At 47.3% G+C, this 19,676-nt stretch overlaps 1 protein-coding gene across 4 annotated transcripts in view; it reads left to right on the top strand.

The window, feature by feature from the left end:
• Positions 1 to 18,284, top strand: part of CADM3 (cell adhesion molecule 3) — a 99,869-nt gene extending 81,585 nt beyond the window's left edge. The window contains exons 8-9 of one of the 4 annotated variants that reach the window (XM_081891748.1): positions 939 to 1,064; positions 2,392 to 18,284. In XM_081891748.1, the coding sequence (XP_081747874.1) occupies positions 939 to 1,064; positions 2,392 to 2,540 (275 nt within the window). In that variant the 3' untranslated portion in view covers positions 2,541 to 18,284. The remainder of the gene's footprint in view (positions 1 to 938; positions 1,065 to 2,391) is intronic. The other 3 variants (XM_081891749.1, XM_081891750.1, XM_081891751.1) reach the window with 3 other exon arrangements.
• The last annotated feature ends 1,392 nt before the right edge of the window (positions 18,285 to 19,676 follow it).

Consider the following 19,676-nt stretch of genomic DNA (forward strand, 5'->3'; position numbering starts at 1 on the left):
TCATTGTTTTAATCACAATTATTTTAGGGAATTTATATGCTGCTTGCTATAGAAATATCACAAACTATTGTTGGTTATATATTTGTGTATATATATATATAAAATCAAATTTGCATACGACCCTTCGTCACAAAATCTCAGGGCACTTCACAGAATAAAATACAAGATAAAGAATTAAAGCAAAAACAACAAAACAATACTCCCCTGCTCCCATAGACACATTTAAAAGGCTGTGGGATATTAATCAGCCAAAGGCCTGGTTGAAGAGGAATATTTTCACCTGGCGCCTAAAAATATATAATGGAGGTGCCCGGTGAGCCTCCCAGGGGAGAGAATTCCACAAATGGGGAGCCACTACAGAAAAGGCCCCTTCTCATGTTGCCACCCTCCAGACCTCACGTTCTTTAAGTACAAGTCCACCACAAACAAGGCATTATGGCAGAGCCTCCTGTTTTCATGTACTTGGGAGAAAGTACCTCGGACGGTCTGGGAATCAGCATGTTTTTACATGAGTAGAATGTGTCATTTTATTTAAAATGCATCTCTGGGTTATTAGTGGGGCATAGGAATTCGTTCATTTCCCCCCAAAAAAATATTGTCCAGCCCTTCCACACGGCTGAAAAAGGTTGCTGAGCCCTGTGTTAGAGTAAAGAGGTGTGTCTTCAGCATCAGACAGAAACTATGTAATGAAGGTATGGAGGACAGGGAATTTCACTGTGGCCAGCATGGGGAGTATTTCATCTTCCCCTCTGTATATTCTGCTTTCTCCCTTTCTCCTGGCCTCATCCCTCTCCCGCTTCTGCCTCGACTGCTCTGGTTTGGGTGTTTGGAAGGAAAAGCCACTCAGTGAGATATGTGGATTTTCTCAGCCGCTTCTCAGCTAACTTTTTCTCAGCCAACTTTTTCTCCTTTCGCTTTTCTCCTTTCCCTCTGGATAGATGCCAGCCCCATGACCCACAGTGGGAGCACGTACCACGCCATCATTGGGGGAATAGTGGCTGTCATTGTCTTCCTGCTCCTTATCCTCCTCATTGTTCTGGGTCACTACCTGATCCGGCACAAAGGTAGGCTTCAACTCAAACCTGCACAAATGTTTTCTGGGTCTTGCAAACTGGGGCTGGGTAGACTGCAAGGGTTGACTCCTGCCCTCCAGGCATCTCTTATCTGGCCCTTGGGACTCCACATATCCTTCTCCAGCTGCATGCACACTCTGCTCAGGCTGCTCCCCTCGCCAGCCCTGCTTCACACCTTCCTTGAGGGCTTTTGGAAATGTCTGAAATGTTGGCCTGGATAGGCAATAGAGAGGTGTGTTTGTTTGTGCGGAAACTAACCTACAGTACAAAGATTTTAAAAATTGCATTCGTTGCTCTGCCTGCTTTGGCCTCCGGCCCTGCCCACCAGTTGCATATGGCCCTCAAAGAGTTCTCCAGAAGGTAAAGTGGCCCTTGGGCTCCAAATCTAGCTGGAGTTATTAGGAAAGGGGGTGTTGAATGTGGGCGTAGCCAGGATTTATGTTGGGGCAGCAAGACACCCACCTGTCCTGTTCCAGAACCGAGCTACCTGTGACGCGATTGGTCAGTTCGTGGAAGCCACGCCTATCGCTCTGTCAGGTCACTAGAATGTGCCACAACATCATCAGAGTGACCTTGGCGAGCATTTCCATTTCAAATATTGTGATCATTTCTAATTTTGGTTAGGTAAAGGGACCCCTGACTATTAGGTCCAGTCGTGGCCGACTCTGGGGTTGCGGCACTCATCTCGCTTTATTGGCTGAGGGAGCCGGCGTACAGCTTCCAGGTCATGTGGCCAGCATGACTAAGCCGCTTCTGGTGAACCAGAGCAGCACACGGTAACACTGTTTACCTTCCTGCCGGAGCGGTACCTATTTATCTACTTGCACTTTGACGTGCTTTCGAACTGCTAGGTTGGCAGGAGCAGGGACCGAGCAACGGGAGCTCACCCCATTGCGGGGATTTGAACCGCTGACCTTCTGATCAGCAAGTCCTAGGCTCTGTGGTTTAACCCACAGCATCACCTGCATCCCAAGTACTTAACCAAATACGCCAGCTCCCTCGGCCAATAAAGCGAGATGAGTGCCGCAACCCCAGAGTCGGCCACGACTGGACCTAATAGTCAGGGGTCCCTTTACCTAACCAAATACTTTTGGTTAAGTATTTTCTATTTACTTACTTGATTTAGGGGGGCCAGTTGCTGCCCCTGCCTATGCCCATGGCGCTGAACCTCTGATCTAAGCCATGTCTTTTGGAGGTGTGGTTGGGTGAACCATGCAAGTCCCTTGTTCCCTTGTGGTGGTACAGACCCTTCCCACTTTACTTAGCCATCCTATATAAGCTCCACTTTTGCTCCAAGCCAAATGACCCCATCCGGTAGCTTCCTCTCTTTTTCTGTGTCCCTATGCAGGTACCTACCTGACCCACGAGGCCAAAGGCTCGGACGACGCCCCAGACGCAGACACAGCCATTATCAACGCCGAGGGCGGTCAAACTGGTGGGGATGACAAGAAGGAGTATTTCATCTGAGTGGGGAGGGTGGGGCCTGGCGGCCGGGCAGCAGGGGGGAGGAGGAGGAGGAGGAAGTGGCGGATCGGAACCCAACCTCGACTGAATGACAACAGAACCCACCCAACCAATATGTCAAAGGAATTTCTCTCGCGCCCAGGAAGGAATGGACGGACAGACAGAGGGATGGCGGTGGGGGACCGAGATCGGCGATGGGACAGAGGAGGAACGAGAGAGAGAAAGAAGATCAGCTTGGCTCACAATGCTTCTTTGAACTTGTATAAAACATTGTTACTAAATGGGGGGGACACGCACCCGAACATTGAGAACCCCTCAAAACCCCTTGTTCCTGCTTGCTTGTACCTACATATCTGCGGCTGCCAAAATCGCACTAAACACAGACCTGGAGAGTGAGTGATGATACCTTTCTTTCTTCCTTCCTTCCTTCCTTCCTTCCTTCCTTCCTTCCTTCCTTCCCTCCTTCCCTCCTTCCCTTCTTCCTTCCTTCTTTCCCTCCCTCCCTCCTTCCTTCCTTCCTTCCTTCCTTCCGGCTCCTTTTGAGGCTGTTTTATCTTCTTTTTTGATGGCGTACTCTTGTTTTTGACTCTTTTTTTCCTTTTCTTTTTACAAAAAAAGAGAAAAACCTCTGTTCTCGTTCCCTTATGTTTGGAATGTCTTGAAGTGGGGGCACTGTAGGGGTTTGTTGGGGGGGTTCGGATGGTGTATCTCTTGCTTTCCTTTAGAGTTGTTCTGCTTTTTCTGTTTTGATGTCGGAGGATCAAATCCGCTTGTGTTTGGGGTGGGGAGAACGGACATTGGGAGGAGATCCCTTAATCCTGCATTTTAGGGGTCAAGCAAGGCGGGCTGAACTCTGAGCAAGGGATTGCTGGGCTTATCAAAATCGGGGCCCCGGCTCTAGGGCCTGGAAAGCCCCCCCCCCTTTCCTACTGGAAGAGGAGGTGGACACAGCAAAGGGAACTTTCCTCCATGCTGCCTCCAACTTCCTCAGGCCTTCCTCTGTGATGGTCTTCATTTGGGAAGGTTTGGGAGCCAGGCTGATGAAGGAAAGGCTCAAATTTGGGGGGCAGGTTTGCTATGAAAAGCTCTGCCGATTTTATCCTCCGACAAGATTTCGTTCCTCCGGTTGCGTCTCTTTGTTTGGAGAGGAGAATGTCGTTGTGTGGTCCGTGTACCAAGGGATGCCAGCTAGCCGGTTGCAGTCCCGACCCAAACCCATGACAAAAAAAGAAGAAGAAAGGGGGAGTTTGCTTTGAGGCTTCCCTGGTGTCCTTTATGCTTCCCAGTCAAGGGGGGGGGGATTCGAGAGCCAAGTGCTTCTAAGGGGGCCGCTCAAAGAGAGAGGACTCCCATCGCTGGGGTTTTCTCTTGGTTCGGAGCCCCGGTTTCTCAGTGCAAAAGGGTACCTGCTACCCTCCTGTGTCTTCCTTGGGTTAGAGAAGGAGCAAGACATTCCAGGGGGGTGCCCCATAGCTCAAGGGCAGCTTCTAGTGCCATCAGCCCATTGGTGGGGAGAGTTGAATGAGCAAGATTTATTGAGTGATGCAATTACAGTTCCCCAATCTCCAGTGTTTGCTACTGATTAGACCACAGGGTGTGTGGGGAGGGGGGGGAGCGTCAGCTGTGGTTATTTCAACATGCACACAAATACACACCCTGCCAAATTAATTCAAGCCTGGATCCAACACTGCAATCAGAAACAGTGTTTCTTCCTCACAGGCATACATCTGAAGGTTGCACTCGTTGCGAATGATTCAGATGCCCTGTTCACCACCGCCACAGAGGGGATAAACTAAGGCCTTTCCACTGTCAATAAAAACTTGAGGGTGGGGGTCCACCACTGTCCCCCCCCCATTCCCCAAATCATGAAATCTTGCTTTGTGATCTCTAAAAGAACAACCGACTCTGGTTCTTCCTTCCACTTTGCCTTCTGTCACAATAGCCTCTCCTCCCTCCCAACTCACACACAGACACAATTGTCACACACAACTACTGCCATGGTTTTTTGAGATTTCCTCAAAAACCTCAGGGAGGGCCAGAAACTTGATGGGTTGTAAAATGAAACAAAAGCAGACTTTGAGGGGAGGGCAATTGTTCTCGCCATGAAAATGGTAGGCCTTTCGAGTTTTAAGGTGCCTGCTTTTTTCTTTTGTTTTGTTTTCTTGGAAATAGTGTAGCGGCTGAACACTTAACACAACCATTGGCATGGATAGGTGAAATATTTTGCCTTAGCTCTGTGAGTTCACATCTGTCTATTTTTCAAAGTATTTAGTGCAGTGAACATGCATGCAGAGAGCATGTCCCAGCGATGGCTTCTTTTGCTGCTCTTTTGTAGTTCTGTGACGCTCACACATTTCATCTCAAACACAGAGCCAAACGCCACTTTCCAGCTGGCGATGTCGTGTCTTGAAGATACTGTTGGTCCAGGTTTCACCTAAGATAGGCTAAGTAGCTGGTAATTGTCCTTGGCAACTGGGCTGGCTGGAGAAAAGGGCTTCTGAGCATGTGCAGAGAACTTTCTGTTGTCAGAGTCGTTGCAGACATTCCCGGGAACTGCAGCTCTTCCAGCGGAGTGAGCATATGTATTCTCCTCTTGATAGCTTGGCAATATTGATTGGCAACATACTCAGGACAAAGCAAATGCAACAGAACTTCTGACATGGTGTAGCGGTGATGGCTGTGAAAGAGGGGATTAGACAAAATTCATGGAGGATAAAACAACCAACGGGTACCAGTCCTGATGACTATATGCTACTCCTAGGATCGGAGTCAGGGTTGGTTGGGAGCAGCAGCAAGAGAGAGCTGTTGACCTCATGACCTACTTGTGGCCTTCCTAAAACACCTGGCTGGCCACTGTAGGAACAGATTTATGGACTAGATGCACATCTGGCCTGACTCAAGAGGACTCCTCTTTTGTTCTTACCAGCCACAGAGGTTAGGAATGGTTCCTTCATCTTCAGATGCAGGCTACCTCTAAATATCCAGTTGCTGGGGATCTGTGGCAAATGAGGGTTACTGCCTTCAAGCCCTGGTGGTTGATGGTGGACTTTTCAGACTGAGGCACCTGATTGGCCACTGTGGCAAACAGGAAACAGAAACTAGAGGATGCTGGAGCTGATGAACTGGTGGTCAGTTCGAGGAGAGTTCTCAAGTTTGTTACATCGGTGTTGTCAGGTGTTAAGAGGTCAGCAGGTTGGCCCAGATCCTGCTCTGGCTGAGGGTCCCTTGAAGGTCAGAAGTAGCGTCTCAGACAGTTTGGTCTTGGGCAGCGATGGGATCCTTTGGCCCCATGGGCCTATTTGAGTTTGCAAGAATTTCTCATTTGGCCTGCAAGGCTGTTCTGACCAGACTAAGCCCACCTATCCTACACCCGATGTCAGGTTTTGGACAGGTAAAGATGGGCCTAGTCCAAGAAGGAGGAAGGGAATTTGTGCTGTGAGCTGCGTTTTGAAAATCCTGACAACCAGCTGATCACCGGGGCTTCAAAGCACCCTGGTCATCAGTGCTTGCAGCAAGAGCTGCGTGCAATCCTCTGAAGTCGCCAACGATCAGCTGGTTGCATTTTCACCTGTATGGTTTGATTTCAAAACCCTGCAGGCAGAAATGGGTCTCACCTGTGATGTCAGGTGTGGCAAACTTGGCCTGTGGCAGGGAAGATAGGTAAAGAGCTGGATCCAGTTGTACTCCTGGTGTAAGAGGACCTTCTTTAGTGCCTATGGAAAGTGGGGCTCAGGGAGAAGGAAGGCAGGAGGATGCAAGGCTAGGCAAACTTTATCAGCTGATTGTTGGGGGCTTAAAGAAAACCACACATTGCTCTGCAAGCACTGGTGGGTGCTTTGAAGCACCAACAATCAGCTGATTGTTGGGACTTCAAAGCACAGTCCACAGCACAACCTTCCCCTGCCTTTTATGGACCACGTCCACCTTCACCTGCTCAAAAGCTGACATCAGGTGGGAACTTCCCAGGGTTCCTGCAGTGAATCATAAAATCACAAGCTTGTAGAGTTGGAAGGGTCACCTAGTCCAACCTCCTGCAAGTGCATTACTTTGAAGTGGTGGGAATCTTGCTCCTGCCTCTGCCAGTCTCTGAACTGATTGGAAATTTGATGGAAGTGTTGGCTCTTCGATTTGATCAAGCCAATGACTGATACCTCCCCACCACCACCAAAACCTCCGCTCCGTCGGACCCCAGCCATGGATGGATCCCTGTAGATGTTGTTGGACCCCCAGTTCCCATCAGCCCCAGCCAGCAGGGGATGATGGGAGCAGGAGTCCAACAACATCCACAGAGCCATAGTGTGCTGTGGGATCTCCCCTGCTCCCTTCTTTCGCCTGGTGACTGAACAGATTATCAGCACCTCTGCAGATGGAATCAAGGCTGTATCAATGTCAGTGGCCTTCAGGGAGCCTACAAGACAGTAGACCCCCCTCCATTCTTCCCTATCCTCCCCATATCTGCTCTTTAGAGCTAGACTGCCCCTGGACATTGAGGTTCTAACACAAGGTCTGACTTTCTATAACTGCTGGGCATCTTGAGTTTTCAGCACGGGGTGGGATCTATTTATTTATTTATTTGGGGTTGCAGCCGATGTTTGTCCTACTCAGAGGAGACCCATGGAAATTAATGGACATGGCTAACTTAAATCCATTAATGTCAACGGGTCTATTCTAGACAATATTTAGTTGGATACCACCCCATAGATCATGGATTAGGTTGGATTACCATGTGGCTGATCCATGTGAGAAGATTTGTCTGGCTGGGGGAAATTTGCCTTGTGCATGTGAGATGGAAAGCAGAGTAACCTGACCAAGTCAGCCCATTGATGCATCTAACTCAGTGCTGGCTACACTGACCAGCAGCAGCAGCAGGTAACTCTCTGGCATTTAAGGCAGGTGTGTCTCTGCCAGCCCTACCTGGAGGTGCTGGGGATTGAACTGGGGACATTCTGAATGCAAAGCAAATTCTCTGCCCCTGAGCTGCGGCCATTTTCTAAATAAGATTCTAGTCCTCATGTTTCCAGAGAAAGGACTGTATTAAACAGGAACAAGAGAAGCTGCCTTATACTGTCTTCATCAAGCTCAGTATTGCCTACACGGACTGGCAGGGTTTCAGAGGGGATATTCTGAGCCCCACCGGGAGATGCTGTGGGTATTTGAGCCTGGGGCAAGGCAGCATGTGCTGTAGCAATGAGCCGTGATGGAGAGAAAGCGAGAGAGAAGGAATTTTATCTCTGTGTGTGTAAGAGAGAGAGAGATGGGGCTCTTACATTGCACTAATTAAAGGTGATATCTTCAGCTCAGCAGGGTTAACAACAGTTTTAAAGCCCTTGTTGTCTCTTCCAGCACGAAACAATTACTTGTCGTTTGAAGCTTTGCCTGCCAACATGCATGTTGACAAAACCTTTAGCATTTTTTTCCCTTTTAACCTGGCACTTGGCAAGCAATCACCTCTTTGAACTGACAACGGAGTCATGCCTTCACGTTTAACCCTCCAATGTTCTTTTCTCTCCCCTCCCAATTCCCCTGGGTGACTAAGCCGCCTCGATTTCTGTCCTCCTGCCAGCCAAACTGGAATATTATTTCGACAAAGCCTCGGCGACTTGACTGCCCCTCGTGCACCATTTAAAATGGGATGCATGGACACAGGGTTGTGTCCAACAAAGTCCTGCTCAGAGTAGGCCCATTAAAACGAACAAGCCTAAGTGAACCATGTCTATTAGTTTCCATGAGTCTACTCTGAGTAGGATTGGAGGCACCCTGCTGTTGCTTCTGCTTTAATGCAACAGCATTTGTCAAGCTGGTGCCCTGCAGATGTTTTGAACTGGGGCTGATGGGAGTTATAATCGAAAATATCTGGAGGGCACCAGCTTGGCAAACCTTGTTTTGATAAGACAGACCTGCCCAGGGAGGTTGTCTCAGGCAGGTCTTTGTAACAGATGGAAAATGAACTGAAATCTTTTTGTTAGGAGCGTTCAAATCAAAAGTGTGCCGTCTAAACTTTTAAAACACACAGGTGCCTTGTGTTTCTTTCACATAGCAAACATTGGAATGAGCCAATGAAAAGAAACCAGGCAGGTAACTCCTGTTGTATAAACTTTTCTATAACTGCACTCATATGAACTAGTACCAAGGTTATTTCAGATTTGTAAAGATATAGCTTGTGGGGAACTGTGCTACTGTGGAATTCAAGTGTCCTGCCCTCCAAGAAACAGAATCAAAGGTTCTAATTCATGCAGCAGCTACAGGAGTGGACTGAAATGTAAAACTGAACTGTGATCATAGCACAGAGCCATATAATTGTAGAGTTGGAAGGGAGCAACCCCATGCAATGAAGGAATCGCAGCTAAAGAGCCCCTGACAGCCAACCTCTGTTTATAAACCTCCATTGAAAGATAGTCTGCCCCCTTCCGAGGGCAGCTCTTACCTTCAAACAGCTCTTACCTTCAGAAAGTTCTTCCAGATGTTTCATTGGAATCTCCTTTTTTGCCATTTGAATCCATTGCTTTTGGTCCTAATACCCTCTGGAAGAGGAGAAAACAAGCTTGCTCCATCTTCCATTGGACAGCCCTTCAGATATCGTATCACCTTTCAGTCTTCTCCAGGCTAAACATTGCCCAACTCCCTCAACCGTTCTTCATAAGCTTGGTTTCCAAACCCTTGGTTATCTTGGTCTCCCTCCTCTGCACACATTCCAGCTTGTCAATATCCTTCTTAAACTGTGCTGAGCAGAACTGGACATAATACTCTGGAAGGGGTCTGGCCAATGCAGAACAACAAAGTTGTCCTATTATTTCCCTTGATGTGGGCAGTGGGGTAATGCTTGTTCTTCAGACATTTTAAACACTTAGGAAGCTGCCTTATACAGAGTCAGACCATTGGTCCACCTTTCTCGGTTAGCCTACAGGCATTCCTAGCCTTACCTTGAGATGCCAGAGATTGAACCAGGCCCTTCCTCAAATCACTGTACAGAAATATTTATTGGTGAAAAGGAGGGCATAGAAATTAAGTTTGGTTGATCTCGCCAAGGGTGCAGCAACAACTTAAAAGTGTCCCTGGCTATGACTAACCTTACTTTTTTTTATTGTTGTGATTTATCACATTTTTATTCCCCCAAATTTATTTCCTCACAAGAACTCTGTGAGGTGTGATAGGCCTTACTATGTCATTCACAGGAGAATATATATATATATATATATATATATATATATATATATATATACAGAAAGACATGCCAATATTGTCTCTGTTTTGACATATCATTCAAACACAGGGACGAGATCGTTCCTTAGAGACAAGCCGTTAAATTGCAAACCTACAAAGATTTATTGACCATTTTATTAGCTGAGCGTGGAAAGATTCAGCTCAATGGTGTTTCCCGGCCTGTTGTCCAATAACTTTAAAAAAATTATGTTGGTGTCATTTTTGGAGTTACACGATTCATTCTCCAGGAGCTGAAATGGATTTGCCCACCTTCAAATAATCTTGTGTCAAATATTCACTGGATATTCTCTGAATATTCACCAAATACCGGCCTTGACACCTGACAAGATTTGAGGGGTCTCTTCTGCTCTCTCCCAAGGCTAGGGGACCTGTGGCCTTCCAAATGTTGCTGGTCTACAGCTCTCATCATCCCTGACCATTGACCATGCTGCGTGGAGCTGATGAGAGCTAGAGCTCAACAGCATCTGGAGGACCAAAGGTTCCTCATTCCTGATCTACCTAACCTATCTTCTCCAGTTCCCAGCATGCACTCTGACACACCCTTAAAGCCCAAGATTCCACCACATGCTGGGATCACACCTAGAAACAGAATGTGGGTGGAGCTATGCAGATTTGAGGGTGGGGCTAAGCCATCTGAGAGGTGGGGCTATTCAGATCAGGGGTGTGGCATTCAGTGGTTTCCATCTACAGGCTAACTGTACATCTGTATCTGGCTTGCTTTGGAGAAACTGGACGGGCATTTTACATATGGCGGAAGTTTCTTTTTGTGTCCCCTTTTTCCTTTCGTCATGCTTCTCTATCTGCTTTCTCATTTCCAAAAAAAGAAAATTGGATCAGAGCTCACTTATGCTTAGCCCCTGAACTTTTTCTTCAGCTCCATACTGACTTCCGGAGTATATAAAATCATTTTCTTTATAATCTAATTCCTCAATCCTTTCCCTTTGTTATATGTTGGGTGTGGCCAAGAAATGGAGCCTGGGTGGAGCCGTACAGATTAAAAAGTGGAGCTATTATGTAGATCAGGAATGGGGAAATTCAGTCCCATTGGCCCGATTAGCAATCCCATTGGGGGAACTCCAAACCCAGCTGCAGCAGCTGATTTAGGCCACACTGGGCACTGAGCTTGGGGGGTGTCACAGGGCATCAGAAGGTTGACATAGTGAATTGATCAGAATTGAAGGTGAGAGGTGGAAGTGCTGGGTTTTGGCATCGCACAGGTCACGGCTGAAATTTGACAGACCAAAGTTCGCTCCTGCCAGCTGTCAGTAGGGATAGGATAAATTTGGTTCAATTAGCCTTTAAGGGAAACCTACCTAATTCACATAATACATTCACATAATGCAAAAACTGAAAAATAAATAGCCATCCTTTGAAATTCACACTTCTCTGAATTTTTGCAGTGCAGTTTTCTGGCCAAGTAGTGTGTACAAAAATGCATTTTCTCAAGTAAAGTGTGCACATATATTAGTGAAAATAATATACCAAAATGCATAATATTACGGAACTTTGCTTTACAAAAATGTGTCTATTGTTTAAAATTGCGTACAAACGTGTATATTAGGGAAAACTTGCATTAAAATGCTGTTAACTTTTCAGGAGGACCTTTTCAATTTAAAAAAAATTGGCGACATTTTTCCACCTTCGCCGCATCAAGCAGTTGGTCCCTTACCTTTTCCACCCCGACCTGGCCACAGTGATCCATGCAACGGTCACCTCCAGGATTGACTACTGTAATTCGCTCTGCCCTTGAAGCTGTCCCAGAAACTCCAGAGGGTGCAGAATGCTGCAGCAAGGCTCCTCACGGGGTCTCTGCCATGGGAGCATATTCACCCAGTGCTTTTCCAGCTGTACTGGCTCCCGGTGGAGTACAGGGTCAGATTTAAGGTGCTAGTTTCAACCTTTAAAGCCCTTCACGGCCTAGGACCCTCGTACCTACGGGACCGCCTCTCCCGGTATGCCCCACGGAGAGCCTCAAGGTCCATAAATAGCAACACCCTAGTGGTCCTGGGCCCTAAGGAAGTTAGATTAGCCTCAACCAGAGCTAGGGCCTTTTCAACTCTGGCTCCAGCCTGGTGGAACGCTCTGCCTCATGAGACCAGGGCCCTGCAGGATCTGATTTCTTTCCGCAGGGCCTGTAAGACAGAGTTGTTCCACCTGGCCTTTGGCTTGGAGCCAATTTGATTCCCTCCCCCGCTTTCTTTTTCCTTTCTCCTCCTGTGATGAGGCTGCATTTTAATATTTTAATGTTTCAATATTTTAATGTTGTATTTTAATCTTGTTTTAAAGTTGTATCCATTCAACTTGTTTTTATTATTGCTTGTTAGCCGCCCTGAGCCTGGCCTTGGCTGGGGAGGGCAGGGTATAAATAAAAATTATTATTATTAAAGCAATGTGGAACTGTGGAAAACTGAACTTAAGATCAGGAAAATGAGAAACGGAGGGCTTACCCACACTTCCTCTTGTGCTCTGTTTTCCCTAGGGAACACTGCTCTTTAGCACTCAATCAGAGCAAATGGCAATTTGGGTTTTCTCCTAATTGATGTCTGCTCCGATTTAGAGATGAAGAGTGGGTTTTCCCTGGGAGAGCAGCAGAGCAAGGGGAAAACTGCTCAGACTCTGTGCTTTCTAGGTACAGACAAGCAGAAGTGTGGATGAGGTCTGAGAAAAACCAGAATTGACAGATTCACCCATCCCTACCTGTCAGATACCTGTCATCTTATGATGCCAGGCACAAAGACCTGTTATCTCTGATCTTAGCATTAAGCACCAGAGCACTAGGAACTACCTGCTCTTTGACAGTATTTCTTTTTCTGAATGGCCGCCTTCAGATGTCTTCTAAAAGTCAAATAGTTGTTTATTTCCTTGACATCTGATTCGAGAGTGTTCCACAGGGCAGGCGCCACTACCGAGAAGGCCCTCTGCCTGGTTTATTTCTAGATGGGTGGTGAGATCGGAGATAAATCTATGCCTGCGCTTGACTTGAAATTTGAACAGCCTGGCATCAGAGGACATAAGATGATTGACAGGTCAGTGGCACTACCAAACTGGGCCAGTTGTGGACCCAACCCTTAGACTGAAAAAGTTCCCCTACTCCTGATGTTGATAGTAGCAGGCCCAAGACTTCAGGGAGGGCAAACCCTGGCAGTGGGTGATTCAGTTTGTAATGGGAGGGAGGCAATTCATTATATGTTGAAATACATTTGTGCAACTCTCTTCTGGGATCTCTGCAACATTCTCATATTCTCCACCCATCATCCATGACAGAGCATTTTGCTAGTATTTGACGTTTGGCAGTATTTGATAGCTGACACACGTTGGCATTTAGACCTTGGCAGCTGACGGCTTATGAGATTTTATATCAAACCGAAACACCCGGGAGATTCCAGGAAGCCACTAAACTCCCTCTTGAACTATTTTGAGGTTAAGCACATCCCCGTCGAAAATTAAAATCCCGGTGTCAAATCTTGAAAACGGCAGATTCCATGCTTGTGCGACAGAAGTGGGAGATGTTGCTGGATTTTGAATGGGGCTGGGTTTCGTTGCTAGACAGAGTCAGCAAACAGACCAAAGGACTCCCCACTGATGAACTACTGAAGATTTTGCCCCTTCCTGAACTTGCGGAGCATAGATTAACTATATAGCAACAGTGACCTTCTGCCTTGACTGTAGAATACTGCCATAGAGATGAAAAGGACCTGGCAAGCTATCTAGTCGCCCAACTTCCTGTTCTAAGCAGGAACTCCAATGGTAGAACTTCTCAAGAGGCTCGTTGGTCATTGGTTCCATGGTGGAACTGCTCTTACCATCAAGAAATCTCTCTTAAATGTTCATCTGAAACCTACCTCCTTGCATCTTAAACCCATTACCCCATGTTCTGCTCTTTGGAGCAGTAGAGAAATAATCTTTGCCTTCTTCTGCATAACAGCCCTTCTGGTTTTTGAAGAGTGCTGTCTCCCCTCAATCTTCTATTCTCTGTGTGAAAAGCACACCCAGCTTCTTCTCTCTTTCCTCATACAGCTTATTTTCTCCATCCTGCTGAGCCTTCCTTGTGGCCCTCCTGTCAACCACTTTTTCTATATGTCCTCCTTAAAGAGTGGTGCAACATTTGGAGGTGCCCAGAGAAGCAACTGGTCTGTCTAGCTCAGTATTGTCCACACTGACAAGTAGCAGCTTTCTGTGATTTCAGACAAGAAATCTTCCCCAGTCAGGGATTGAACCTGGGACCTTCGCATAGGAAGCAGATGCTCTAATACTGAACTACAACCCTTCAAACAGCTGGAAAGATACCTCCAAACAAGGATGGCTAGTGAAGAACAAAGTGCAATGACTTACTTCCTACAGTCTCCCTCTGTAGGACCATGGGACAAACTCCATCCTTAGCCACCAGGTGGCTCTTTTACCTGGTGGTTGTCAAATCCCTGTGCTACAAGCCAGTCCACAATTTTGAACCTCAACATCAGGTAGTCCTACAGCCTGGGAATCTGTCACTCATGGGAATGAGCACAATGATTCACTAGGCATGCACAAGCCTTCAAAAATATGAGACACGGCTCTCTGGATTGCATCCCACAATGAACGAATAGCCTAAAGGCAGAACGGAGTTTTCTCCTACCTCATCTCTTTTAAATATTTAAATATTGGGTTGCCATGCCTACTCAGAGTAGACCTGTTGAAATTAATGGCCATGGTTAACTTAGACTTACTAATTGCAATGCGTCTAACTCTGAGTAAACGTTAGTTGAACACAGCCCATTGTTTTTAATGTTCAGAGGAAGAAAATCACTGATCGATAACATTCACATGGCAAAAAGACAACATATGGGGAAGGATCCTGCCATTTCTATGTGATGGATCTGCAAAGTCCACAAAATGGTGGTTCCTGCATTTCAGGGGGTTGGACCAGATGACTCCTGGGTGCCTTCCAACCCTGCAAGTCTATGGTTCTATGAAAACAGTACTATTTTTCTAGTCATCGGAATAACATTTCCCCTTCCTGAATATATATGTTACTTTTTTTAAAGTATGCATAATTAGTAGTAGTAGTAGTAGCAGTATTATATTTATAGTTTACCTATCTTCCAAGAAGCTCAAGGTGGCAAACAAGGTTCCCCCTCTTCCCCATTTTATCCTCACAACAACCCTTTGAGGTAGCTTAAGCTGAGAGATTCTGACTGGCCCCTTAAGATCACACAGCGCGGTTCATGGCTGGGTGAGGATTTGGACCCTGATTTCACAGGTCCTAGTCCAACACCACCATTGGCTCTTATAATCATAGTATCTCACACTTTCTGGAGCCGATCTGCTTTTGGCACTTTTTAGTAGTCTAGGAACATGTAGAACTACCCACCCGAGTTATCCCAATGGCCCCAGGGCTGACATCACAGATTGGCACAGTTGGGCACCTTCCAAGGCCCCCGACAAAGCGCAGGGCCCACTAACAACCAGACATCTCCCCACATCACTACTGTTCTTAAAATCTGCTGTTGTTACCTAGTCACCCGCTTTCTTTATTCTACTTCATTCTCATTATGGCACCCATATTCCACATCTCCTCCAAACGGCTCAAGGTTCTCTCCCTGTGAAGTGGGTCAGGCTGAGAGGCTGTGAATGGCTCGTTGGCACTCAGCAAGTTACATGGCCAAGTGGAGATTGGAACTCTGGTCTTCCAGGTCCTGGTCCAACACCCTAACTGCTACACCGCACTGTCAAGTAGCAAGCAGTATCTGGAGTGAGGAGAAGGACCTCCATTCACCTCTCCATCTAGGGCAGGTGTGAGGAACCTGCAGCCCTCCAGGTGTTGCTGAACCAGAATTGACCTCTTACTACTGGTCATCCCAGTTGGGGCTGATGGGAGTTGGAGTTCATCAGTAGCTGGAGGACCACAGGTTCCCTATCCCTGGTCTACAGAGCTGAATCGGTTGGACTCAGGCCACATTCCCACCAAACATTTCAAGCCCTACGCTACCTCTTTCAACAGCCATGGCTTCCACCCACAAAGAATTCTGGGAGCTGCAGTGTGTTGAAGGTGCTAAGAGTTGTTTGGAGACCCCTATTCCCCTCACGGGGCTACAATTTGCAGAGTTCCCTGGGAAGAGGGACTGACTGTTAAACCACTCTGAGAATCGTAGCTCTAGGGAGTTTCCAAACAATTCTGAGCACCGTTAACAAACTACAGCTCCCAGAATTCTGTGGGGGTTGAAGTCCTGACTCTTTAAAGTGGTACCATAGTTCTTTAAATACATGGTGCGAATGTGGCCTTAGAAGAAAAAGGCAGGCGACCTGGAGGTGGTGACTGCAAGGAGGAAGAGTTGGGCCACTCTAGAAGGGAACCCACTGAAGACCTTTTGCCCAAGGGTCCCCCAAAACTCAACTAGCTTCACCCAAACTCACTTGGCTGTTTTGTGTCCCAACTGGAGCCCCCCAGTATCCTTCACTTTTGACAGTAGCTTAGGAGCAGATGGCCAAAGCCACAGTGATGGGTGAACAGGAGCAGGCCTAGACACACAACTCTCTGGATCACAAAGGGGAGATCTGTCTGCCCTTGTTCCTTAAAGGTCAATGTCCATGCCGTATGTCTAACAGAGGGGTGGGGAACCTCAGGTCCAGGGGCCAAATGCAGCCCCCCAGAACTTATCCCAGGCCACGTCCCCTTTCTCTGGGCCACACCCCTCTGGCCCAGCTTTGCACCTGAGTGTTTTTGCCTGGCTGGGATGTGTCTTTGGACTCTGATGATGCTTCCTGCTTGCCTGGAAGGAGGATAGAGAGGAGGGGTGTGTGAGTTGTGCGTGTGCAGAATCTTGCCTACTGTAAAATGCACGGTGCATGTTGTTGCTCTTGCCACTTTTGCCTCTGGCCATGCCCACCAGTGGCATTTGGTCCTCACTGCCTGGAAGGATTGGCAGCCCTCAGGCTAGAAGCCCACCCTTGGCTTATGACTCGAATTCCTTGGGGGTGTCACTTGAGCAGGGCTCTTCACATTGACCTCTTTACTACAAGGTGGTCGTGTGTCCTACTTTACAGAGGGTGGTCCTCTCTTTGAAGGAGTCATCTGGCAGAGCAGGTGTCTGGTCTTAAGTCCAGCTTGTAGATAAAAGGTGGTGCCCAACGAAGTTCTGCTCAGAGTAGAGCCATCAGAATTAAGAAACCTAAGTTAGCCATCTCTATTGATGCCAGTGGGTCTACTCTGAGTAGGGCTAACATTGGCGACAACCCAAAGCAATTTAAGAAGGGGGAGGTCTTGTAGTTGTGCCTCAACACTGAACACCTAGACTGCAAACTGAGCTGTCACAGAGGCTACCTGGTCCAATTCTTGTTCCCCACTAAGTTAAGATGTATTTTCTTTCTGTTTGAATTATAGTGATTCTTTCTAAATTTGCATAAGTACACATAAATTAACATATGCAAATTGGTGTCCTCTTTTGTCCATTTTTTTTGGGAGGGGCAATGCATTTCCTACTCTCTTCTCATCTTTTGGGGGAACTCTTGGTACACAGTTGACCTCTCTTTTCTAATGGTGTCTCTTTTGGGGAAGTAGGAGGAGACGGAAGGGTTGCTTCATGCAGATCATTGCTTCCCAAACTTGAGTCTTCTGCTGTTTTTGGACCACAATTCCCATCATCCCTGACCACTGGTCCTGCTAGCTAGGGATGATGGGAGTTGTAGTCCCAAAACAGTGGACGACCCAAGTTTGGGAAGCCCTCATGCAGATCAAAACCCACTCAACAAAAAATCATATTCATCTGGATATAAGTGTCATGATGGATCTTCCTTCAGAGCTGAAATCTCTATGATCCGCCTCAACGCCAGTGCAATATACGCATCATTGCGCACCCATGAACACAAGACGCCTCATGCCCTCTCCCCATATTCAGGTGGTGGATGTGCATGTGAATGTGTTTGCAGTTCTAATAAGAAGTGTCGTGGGATTTCAAGCTTCCAGTAAACATTTGCAAACTAGAGAGGCTATTCCAACCACTTTACTAGCACTCCAGAAGCCCACAGTGGAGGCTGGTCCACTGCAGCTAATGGAACATTGCCTCACCAACCTCAGTCTGCCCTTGGCCAGACTGAGCTGGCTGCCTTCTTCCTTATAACCAGTACAGGTGGGGGGGGGGAGCTGCTTGTCTCCTTTCTCCTCCTGAGTCTGAATGTTACCTTTGCAAAACTCAGCAGAGAGGAGCTGGGGGCAAGACATGGAATGAATTGGCTCTGCCTGTCCTTCACTCTGGCGCCCCCTACTGTTGTACTCCCTGCCTTCTGCCCTACCAGTCTCAAAGGGCACCAGCCATACAGGGCAAGCTGTTGATGTGTGTGCGCATGGGCATGCGCAAAGGCCTGCAGCCATGGACTTTGATATGAGAATCAGGCTGTTTCAGGGACACAACCGTGTTTCTTTCTTCATCCACAACCTGCCAGAGGCTATGAACTCGTTTGTGTCGAGTCTGCTTTGGCCCAGCCTGTGGTGCATTGATTTTATATCAAGCATGCCTGTTGTTTGTATGTATTTCTGCAAAAGACACACACACACACACACACGGGAAAAATAATATCCACTGCAGTTTCTCAGCTGGGGAGATTTGCAAGCTAGGAGTGGAGAGTCCAGACTTTGGTTATAAAACTAGGGGAGGCAGGCAGCTGAGGGGGAATTGGAGCCAGTGACACTCCAATGGAGCGAGGCTTCTGTTTCACGGATAACAGGCCCCATCATCAAGGAAGATGGAACCCGCCGTGTGACAGCAGGAGAAAGGAAATGCTTAGGTTGGGGAAAACGAAGGCTGGCAGCCATACTGTGGCTGTTGTTTTTTTCCATCGGTTCTCTTGTCACTGTTTGCTCAAAGCCCATTGTTGAGGGTGTTGTTTTTTCCCTGTAAACCTCCCAGCCTGGCTGGATAACTAGAAGAGCTTTAGAAAGTCTACATAGGCTCGGTGACTCGAAGGCAAATGGCAAGAACCCAACTTTGATTGAATAGAAAGCTGGTCCCAGCGATGTTGAGCCAGATAAGCTACATGCATCAGCAGTCCTTCTCAGAGTAGACCCATCAAAATGAATGGACAGGACTAACTTTGGTCCATGAATTTCTATGGGTCTACTCTGAGTAGGGCTGACAGTGCAAATTACCCGAAGTCTGCGTATGCATTCTATTTTCTTCTGCTCAGTGGGTGGTGGTTGTGGTTTTATTTAAGCAACAGGGTGGCGATTATTGCGATGGATGCAGAAGAACATTAATTGGATGCAGAGGCCTTTCTCTCTCTTTCGCATCATCCCAGAACTTGGGGATGCCTTGTTGGGAGAGTCAGGACAGGCACACAGTACATGGTTCAGTGACGTGATGCGCTCCCAGAAGAGGTGATGATGGCTGGATGAATTTCAAAAGGGGTTAGACAAATTCATGGAGGAGAAGGCTATCAATGACCACTAGCCATGATGGCTATGTCCTCCCTCCACTGTCAGAGGCAGTATACTTCTGAATGCCAGCTGCTGTGGATCACAAGTTGGGCAGTGTGTTCATGTACTGCTTGCATGTTTTCTAGAATTACCTGGTTGGCCACTGAGAAGAGGACACTGAAGTCCCCTTTGGCTCGATCCAGCAACAAGACTCTTCTTAAGGTCACCTGGTTCAGCTTTTCCCAACTTGGTGTCTTTCAAAGGTTTTGCGCTGCAACTCCCACCACCCCTGACCCTCAGCCATGCAAGCTGGGGCTGATGGATGTTAGAGGGTACCTGTTGAGGGAGGGGAAGCAAATCCATTTTTATCCAACAGAGATCAACCAGGGAAATTTGCAAGTAGGACACAAAGGGGATGGTAGTGAACGTCCATTGTGATCTTTGTTCCAGATCCATGGTGTCCTAGTAGGCAGTCCTCGCACCCTGTTCCAATCATGTAGCTTCCATAAGCCCCCACCGCCCAAAAAAGTTGG

This window comes from Podarcis melisellensis (genome assembly GCF_964234715.1).
Source record: "Podarcis melisellensis genome assembly, chromosome: 16".
Taxonomy (NCBI): Eukaryota; Metazoa; Chordata; class Lepidosauria; order Squamata; family Lacertidae; genus Podarcis; species Podarcis melisellensis.